The 9,522-nt window shown below is 36.2% G+C and overlaps 1 protein-coding gene across 1 annotated transcript in view; it reads left to right on the forward strand.

The window, feature by feature from the left end:
- Nucleotides 1–9,278, forward strand: part of LOC110448033 — an 18,428-nt gene extending 9,150 nt beyond the window's left edge. Inside the window, exons 2-3 of the mRNA XM_021494068.1 lie at nt 3,647–3,865; nt 8,315–9,278. Coding sequence (XP_021349743.1) covers nt 3,647–3,865; nt 8,315–8,907 — 812 coding nt within the window. The 3' untranslated portion in view covers nt 8,908–9,278. The remainder of the gene's footprint in view (nt 1–3,646; nt 3,866–8,314) is intronic.
- Nucleotides 9,279–9,522: the final 244 nt, after the last annotated feature.

The following is a 9,522-nucleotide window of genomic DNA, read 5'->3' on the forward strand; positions in this document are numbered from 1 at the left end:
ATATGCTTCCAGGATGGCCTTGGGGACTGCCCCACCCTTGGAGACTTAACCCCTGGGTCATAACTTTGAAATGGTTAAGATCCCCACCCCAAAACTATATATACAATTGTTGGGCATAAAGAGACAAATGCAGTCATGATATTAGAATTGACCCCAGGGTTTGCCCCACCCTTGCAGACTTAACCCCTGGGTCATAACTTTGAAACGGTTGAAATCCCCACCCCAAAACTATATATACAAATGCTGGGCAAAAAGAGACAAATGCAGTCATGATATTAGAATTGATCCTGGGGTCTGGCCACAACCGTAGGGACCTAGTTTCTGCGTCACAGCTTGGAAACAGTTGAGATCCCCACCCCATAACCATACATAAAATTGCTGGGCATGAAAAATTGAATACAGATATATATGCTACAAGGATTAGCCTTGGGGTCTGGCATATTCCCTTGGATCTCATTTGGAGAATATTCTGCCATGATTGCTTAGATATCAAGGTGAGCGATACAGGCCCTATGGGCCTCTTGTTACTAATTACATGTATGTTTTCAATAGGAGTGAATTTGCTTGTTGTTTTCACATATAAACTATCATATGATATCATATATATATATAAGTATCATATATCACAAGTAAGATGCACATCTTCAGTTTAAATCTGTCGTTATTATAAACTCAACTTTATGCATTTAAGAAACACAAACGATATACTGTACATAATTCTCAAGTATCAGCAAAATGTTACGTGGAACCTTGAGTTAAAATAAAATAATTATTATAGAGAAACATGAACCATGAAATAAGAGATGGCTTGTAGTTGTACATGTACGTATTGTCTTAGTTGACTTATTGATTGCATAACTATGTATTACATAATGTTTATACGTTCATGTGGTATCCAACGTTTATAAGCAAATAAAATCTATTTATTTAGTTTCAACAAATTTTATAGAGGAATAAAATGTATGACGATACCTTGAAAACAAGTTTAAAAAAGATATATGATTAGATTAATATTGTTCATTCGTAATTTTTTCAATAATTTTAAAGTTTTTAACTTTATGATAACTGTTTATTAATTACTTTGAAAAGTATATCAATTTTTATTTAAAGTAATTACCTCTTCAAATTAAATCTATTCTGACACGTAGTGTTTTGCTTTGCTAATTTATCATATATATATAATTTGTATATAATCAAGTGTGACATGTTATCGATGCCGACTCTTTTAGCCTGGCACGTATCTCAAGGTAATGGACAGGTTTACCAGGTGTTCCTGTAAGTCTTGTGATTATCTACTTCACTAGTCTTGATCCTTTCGCTAGTGAATTGACAGGTATCAAAAAAACAATCAATTGTAATGGCTTCTGGAAAAATCCAGAACACCACCGATAGACCGACAAAGCATTCATATTCTGGGTCATTTTTGGTGAAGATGGTCTCGATCGTCTCAAGTTAGTAAAGAGGATTTTGAATATTCTCATCGATCGATCTGATGATTTGATTCCGTACTTTGAGAAATATCCAGCATTTGAAATCTACTGGGAAAAACATCTGGAAACAAAAATTAAAAAGCATGTTCAGAAACCAATTCAAAATAAGGAAATAAATAACACTAAAAGAACTTTGGGCAAATAATAATAAAGAGTCACTTAATAATAGATTGAAATAGGCAGCTGACTGTAGGCAGCTCAAACTGCCTGAACTAGTTGAAAAAATAGTCATCATTCCACCTGTACAGACGTTAGACAGTGGTAACAGTGAAAACAAGGGCATTCCAAGTCAACACAACTGATTCTACAAAATATCCCCGTTTCGGCGTGTCGTAGAATACGATGTATGATTATCTATATTGTATGTACCTCATCATCATAGTTACTTTTTTTGTATTTTGTATATTCTTTGCTTTGAAGAATTTACTTGCATTTCCTATACAACAATACCAGTTTCTGTGTGTCGAAGCTATACGATGTATGGTAAACTATTTTGTATATTACCAATGATAAAATTTATATGTTCTGTTTTGTATTTCATCTTTTATATATTTGCATTTATATTAATTACAGAACAGATCACATCAGATCACAACTAGTGTTCGCACCACTACGTTTCGACCCCAAAGACAAACCTGTTCGCACCCACTATGATATTTTTTTCTTTTCAGTCATGACCTATACTTAAGTTACTACTTTCTTTCATTTTTGCATCTCGATCTTCTACCATTTCTTTTTTCCCACGAATATGAAATTCTCTCAACTGATATATTTCATGTACGCGTGATGTGGACTCTGCTTTCCGTTAGCCCCATTCTTATTAAAGCCCAATTCTTATTCAATATATTTATTAACTTTAACATAATACATCCTAGCAAAATGACTAAAAACAGACCATATAAAGTGGTTTTTTTTAAGTTAGACTAAGTATTAATGAATGAACAGTATACACGTATGTACATCCGACATGTGGAAAAACTGGTAACATAGTTAAATGTTTTTCAAAGATACGAAACGTCGTGGTGCGAACCGGGTTGGGGGGCGAAACGTTGGGAAACCATTTTTCCCCAAATGCTAGGTAATTGATGTCTTATGAATGCCAATCCTTTATATCGAGTTGGGCACACTCCTGTACAAGCGTCATGATCCCGCACACAAGTCACCCTGTGCTGTAAACAGTTACTGGAGAATTAGTTGGTTACCGGGTTACCGCCCCCATGGCTCTGCCTATTGCTAGGTTTCTTCTCACCAACTGTAGTTAGTGTTCTGTCAGCGTGAGGGCTTCACTTTGGTTAGAACTGTCTTTCCTAGAACAAGTGTATGAGTAGTTTTTGAGTACAGTTCCTGGTCCTAGTAGTGCCTTTTCCCATTTAGTTGTTGATATTTCAGTGTAATTTCTGCACTTTGGGGACTGCAGGGGCCAGGGGCCCTTTGAAAATGGAAATTTTCACTCTTGCAGCCAGAAGACATGAAGCCCAGTAGGAGGGGTCCGGGGGAAATTTTGAAATCCAGAACCTCTGTGGTGCATTCTAGTGCATTTTAAAGGCTTATTTTATCAGGTAGCACACCACCATTGATAAAAGCAGCATTTCTGTATGATGGATTTACATTAACAAGCATGAATTTAGACTTTGTTTTTGACAATTGTTTTTACACATATACGATTGGGAAAAGTAACCCAAGCAAATTGGGAAAAAAGCTTAATTTTTGCCATTGGGAATGGGGCCTTATTTCGGACCCAAAAACAGGAAAAAAATTACACTGTATTTCTGAAACTTGACATGAAGGTTTCCCTTGGTCCCTAGTTGTGCCCATTAAATTTTGAATCTGGTTGGGAAAACAGAATGGCCGCCAGGCAGCCATCTTAAATTTTGACAGTTGAAGTTTGTTATCGCTATTTCTCTGAAAGATCCAGATTGATCTTTCTTAGATTACTTAAATTCCCCGTTTCAAAATGTTTTAGAGGAAGAGAGGAAAGATGAGAAAAGTAGAGAAAAGATAATTTGATTTTGGGCGCCAAGATCCCTCTTGGATCTCTTGTATATTTATGAAAATAATGTTGGGTTTCAATTCAGTAAAGACTAATATACAACTTCAGAAGGTATTTTTGCAGAACGTTGAGTATATGTCACCATACATACTTTTTTTTTTTTCAGATTTGGATTACCACATAAATTGTATGAAAAAAGTACTTCAAAGCAGCAAAGATTCAAGAAGAATGAGTGGAACAGAAGTTGTAAAAGTATTGAATGTGCATCTTTTTAATCCTCTAAGCGGAGGGAAATGCCTTATTGATACCCATATTACAAAAGAAGACAGCTGTGTTTGTAGTTGTGGATGTGGTATTCAAATGGAAAAAGGACCAACAGGAATAGGTAAGATCTTTGGAGTTTTTAGCCCACCATCATCAGATGGTGGGCTATTCAATTTGCCCTACGTCTGTGGGCCGTCTGTTCATAAACAATCCTTGCTATCACTATTTCTTGAGAAGCGCTGAAAGTATCTTTCTCAAACGTCACATGTAGGTTCCCCTTGGTCCCTAGCTGTGCCGGTTCAATTTTGAGTCTGATCAGGAAAACAAAATGTCCGCCAGACAGCCATCATGGATCTTGGCAGTTGAAGTTTGTTATCAGTATTTCTTGAGAAGTACTAGAAGGATCTTTCTCAAATTTCACATGTAGGTTTCCCTTAGTCCCTAGTTGTGCTCATTCAATTTTAAGTCTGTTTTGGGAAATAAAATGTCTGCCAGGTAGCCATCTTGGATTTTACCCTTGGTTCTTTCTTGTGCAAAATCAATTTTAAGGTTGGTTGGGGAAATAAAATGGCCACCAGGCAGCAATCTTGGATTTTGGCAGTTTGTTATCGCTATTTCTTGAGAGGAACTGGAGAGGTACTGAAAGGATTTTAGCTCACAATGATCCAGATGTTTGGCTATTCCAATCGCCCTTCGTCAGTTGTCTGCATCCCTCCATCCGTCAATAAACAATCCTTGTTATTACTATTTCTTGAGAAGTACTGGGAGGATCTTTCTCAAACCTAACATGTAGGTTCCCCTTGGTCCCTAGTTGTGCACATTTAATTTTGAGGCTGATCAGGAAAACAACATGGCCACCAGGCAGCCCTCTTTGATTTTTGCAGTTGAAGTTTGCTATTGCTATTTCTTGAGAAGTATTGAAAGGAGCTTTCTGAAACTTGACACGTAGGTTCCCCTTGGTCCCTAGATGTGCCAAATCAATTTTGAGTCTGATCGAAAAAAACAAAATGGCCGCCAGGCAGCCATCTTGGATTTTGGCAGTTGAAGTTTGTTATCAAGTGACCTATTCAAATAGCTTTCCTTCCGTCGTCGTGCGTTGTGCTTAAACATTTTACATTTTCAAGGGGGTAAAATTTTACTATAGTTTATATAGGAAAAAACACCTTTGGGTATATTTTGACAACTTTCTGTAGGGAATTATCTTTACTTTGTGAGAATTATCCTTGGAGGAAGATGATTTCAAATTGTACAATTGAGATTCCTACCCCAACCCCTGGGGCCAGGGCGGGGACCCAAATGGAAAATTAACCGATATTTCAAAAATCTTCTTCTCCAGACTCGGAGGTACTACAGTCATTTTCTCTGCATGGAAAGAAAGAACATCAGGGGCTTTACTTAAATTGTAAATTTAAGGACCCCAGAGCTATCCGTTCTCCCTTGGGGAGGGGGGTAAATTTTACTATAGTTTATTTAGGGAAATAACACTTTTGGGTATATTTTGACAACTTTTTGTAGGAAAATATTTTTACTTGGTGAGAATTTTCCTTGGAGGAAGATGGTTTTAAATTGTAAAATTGGGATTCCTACCCCAACCCCTAGGGCCAGTATTGTATTTCACTTAGTTTACATGCTGATTTCCACATCACATCTAAACAATAAAAAAAAGCTACCAGTATACCTATAATATAACTCAGGTGACTGCTACGGCCCTTGGGCCTCTTGTTTTTAAGAAGTACTAGAAGGATCGTTCTCAAATTTTATACGTAGGTTCCCCTTGGTCCCCCGTTGTACCTGTTCAATTTTGAGTGTGATTGGAAAACAAAATGGCCGACAGGCAGCCATCTTGAATTCTGATTGTTGAAGTTGTTATTGCTGTTTCTTGAGATTAATGTGGAATAACATTCTTAAAATTCACATGTATGTTCCCTTTAGTCTGTAGTTGTGCCTATTGAATTTTGAATCTGGTCTGGAAAACAAAATGGAAGTCATCTTGGATTTTGGCAGTTGAAGTTTGTTATAGCGATTTCTTGAGAAGTACTGGAAGAATCTTTCTCAAACTTAAGATGTAGGTCCCCCTTGGTCACTAGATTTGCCTATTCAATTTTATGTGTGATCGGGAAAACAAAATGGCCGCCAGGCAGCCAACTTTGATATTGGCAGGTTAGAGTTAAATATCACTATGTTTTGAGAAGTGCTGAAAGGATCGTTCTCAAACTTGATATGTAGGTTCCCTTTTGTCTGTAGTTGTGGCCATTCAATTTCAAGTCCGATCAGGAAAACAAAATGGCCGACAAGCAGCCATCTTGGATTATGGCAGTTGAAGTTTGTTATGACTATTTTTTAGGTCATCTGACCTAAAGGGTCTGTCCTTTGTGGAGTCTTTATCTTTTGATTGGTAAAATATAGGTGTATAGTCTTTTAGGTATGTTGTAGGCCAAGGTCTGAAGATGTTCCAGCAACATTTTCAAGTAGGTCAAAAATCCAATATGGTCGTCATGACGTCATAGGTTAAAATCTTTAAAACAGCTATAACTCGAAATCTGTTCATTGTACAGAATTCATGCAATTCTATTATTTGTAGATACTTTTAATATCAAACTTTTTTCTCATTACATGTTAAAACAAAATATTTCAAATAGAAAAGCTCTCTGTTGGGTCAAAGGTCACCAATTAAAAAACAAAATCATTTTTTTTGAAAAATTCTTTTACAGATCGATGAAAAATGTCATTCTGATGAATTTGATGTCTTAAGTTTTTCTGTAACACTTACCGTGGGTGTTGTATGCCGTTTGAAAAATTTCCTTTGATCTTTTAAAAATGCAGACAATATGTTTAGACCTGTTTTACTCCAATACTAGACTAATATTTTGTTTAGTTATGGAAAAGTTTTCCCCCGATGGCTTCTATCATTTGTTGATATTTTCATCTTCACCGAAAGAACAAAATGGTCGCCATGACGTCATATTCAATTTTTACCTGAATTGTAATATCTCATTAACGGCTAAATGTATTGAATTCATCTTTGGATATGTTGTGTAGAATAACAAATAAATTATATTTCTTCGGAAACATTTTTGTGTAAAATGTCAACTTCCGGTTTTCAGTAGGGGTCAAAGTTCTGTACAAATGTTTAATTTTATAGAACAAACTTTAAAAGACTTCTTCTCAATAACCAAATGGCCCAAGGTCAATATATTTGGTCAACATCATGCTTAAGCAATGGACTATAAAGTTTGTTAATATGCTGGGGTGATATGCACAAGAATGACCATCAAAGGTCAGCTTCCGGTTTTTGGTAGGGGTCAAAGTTCAAATGTGTAATAAATATTACTTTGATAGTATTTATACTTGTTGCAATTCTGCTATGAGATTTTTCAAATGGGTGCAAAGATAACTGTTCATTTCTTTGTGTAACTTAATTTCAACACATTGATTTCATCTAAAATGCTCTTATATACAACCATCTTTTAAGAATTAATATTTCTAATCCATAATTGAATACAAATATATAAGTTTATCAAATTGGACAAATAGACGTACGGTTGTTAAGATTTTAAATGTGGATTCAACAGCCAAGATAGTTTCTTGTCCTATTCACATATCTTCTTCATCATCAAGTAATGGATATAGATAATGATGTGTAAATGAACACTTAAAAAATACAAAATTCACAGACAGGAAAAGCCTCCAATAAAGTTATTTTCATCAGTCCTCTGATTCTTTTGTTTAATAGTATCTAGAGTGATCTGCCATTATCACTGAATATCCAGGTGAGCGATACAGGCACTCTGGGCCTCTTGTTAGGTCATCTGACCTGAAGGGTCATGATGACTGACCTATTGCCATCTTGCTTCCTTGGTTGTCCGCCATGCGTGAACTTTTCCTTTCAACACCCTACTGCTCCTTTATGCCAAAGCAGATTTCAACATTATTTGACCTAAAACATTATTTGGGGAGGGCAATCATTTCATGTATAAATGAGACTTGTTCGCTTTAAATGCTACACACACACCTCACACACCCTCCTCCTTAATGCCTGAGTGGATTTCAACCATTTGGTCTGAAACTTCATTTGGGGAGGGCAATCATAATTTATATATAAAGGAGGCTGGTTTGACCCCTGGGGACGGAGATGAGGTTCCCCAAAAGGGGAACTTAGTTACAATTTTGCTTTAAAACGCTACTCCTCCTTCATGCCTGAGTGGATTAAAACCAAATTTGGTCTAAAAGATTTATGGTGGAGGTCAATCATAATTTGTATAACTGAAGGTATTCAAGCTAAGGGGCAAAGTCTATACAAGCTCTTTGGGGTTTCCTACTTAGTGTTGTTGTATGAAGATCATTGTGAAGTTATAAAGTCTGTACCAGATCTTCGGGTCGGAAACAAAGAGCAGTTTTAGCATTTTCCCTACTACTGTCAGTTTCACTAAAAAAAGTCTCAACTGAACTTTAAATACATATTTTGTCTTTCATATATATATATGTTATGGACATATTATCATACTCCTCTCTCTGCTCCATGGCTCTCATATTTGATATTACAGGCATGATTCTTTTTATCTTTCCTCAGGTGTTGAATCTTGCTGGCATGGATTTGTGGATATGATTGTGCGAGGTAACCAGCCAGTTCAAGTTTTGCAGTCAACAGATCCCCAAGAAGAGGTGAAAATGGCAGTCGAAGTTAACAAGGATGAACATTTGTTTGACTTCATTAGCTCACAAAGCTTGGGCTATAGTCAAGTAATTGCAGAAACAATAACCAATTCATTTGCACAAGTCAACAAGCATCCTTCTCTCTCTGGCCTTCCGATTCCGGCATTTGGTTGTACACCAGGACAGATATTAGTTTTTGCATATGACAGTCATAATGATATGCTATTAAAAAAAATGGTGGACATGAAGCTCTTCCATGAAGATGTTAGCGCTGCAACTATTGTAATGTTATGGCTGTATATTAACTTTACGAGTTTCATGAAGAGAGACATAACAGATACAGTAAGAAAACCCTACCTCTCTGAATTCAAAGCAGAATTTTGTTCAAGCAGGTCAGTTGTTTCTTGCTACAAAAAGGCTGCATGTGGAATTGTTGGATTTCATCATGCTTCAAATTGGCCAAAACTAAACTTTTACAGTTCAGCAAATATGACGTATATCCAAGAATGAAAACTCTTGTACATGTATCTGTCATGATGTAACTGATATTGTGCAATATTTTAGATCACTTACTAGTCCACTCATATGTTGTCTATATTTTTTTGAAAAACCTATCAATACACATTTATATATTTTAAAAGAGGGCTAAGTGAGATATTTTCAGCAAAATATGATAGATAGAAATCTTGTCAGTGCTTTTAATTTCTCGCAAAAGAGCTTTGGGGATCGTTCTGAAATTTCACATAAATGTCACATTTTGAGACACTGATAAAAAACAAGATGAGAAGCTGTCTTCTTGGATTTTAACCGATATATTTTGATAGCACTATTTATCTGACAAAGCTGCTTTTTAGCTCACCTGGCCCAAAGGGGGGGGGGGGGGGGGGAGGAGGATTGGAGGATACATGCTTACATTAGATGTCAGAGGTCCCTTCTGATGTAAAAGTCAACAATCGATCTCGAAAATATGAATATAAATCGACAACACAACAAAAATAGCCATATTAGTAATTTATTTTGATGTTCGATCACTGTAATCGAAGTCTGTGTCCCTACCTATGAGTCATGCTGTCAAAACATAAACTGTGTGCACAAGTTGGTTGAAAATAATCCCGGTTAGTTGTT

The sequence above is a fragment of the Mizuhopecten yessoensis genome, unplaced genomic scaffold (genome assembly GCF_002113885.1).
Source record: "Mizuhopecten yessoensis strain PY_sf001 unplaced genomic scaffold, ASM211388v2 scaffold413, whole genome shotgun sequence".
NCBI classification, from domain to species: domain Eukaryota; kingdom Metazoa; phylum Mollusca; class Bivalvia; order Pectinida; family Pectinidae; genus Mizuhopecten; species Mizuhopecten yessoensis.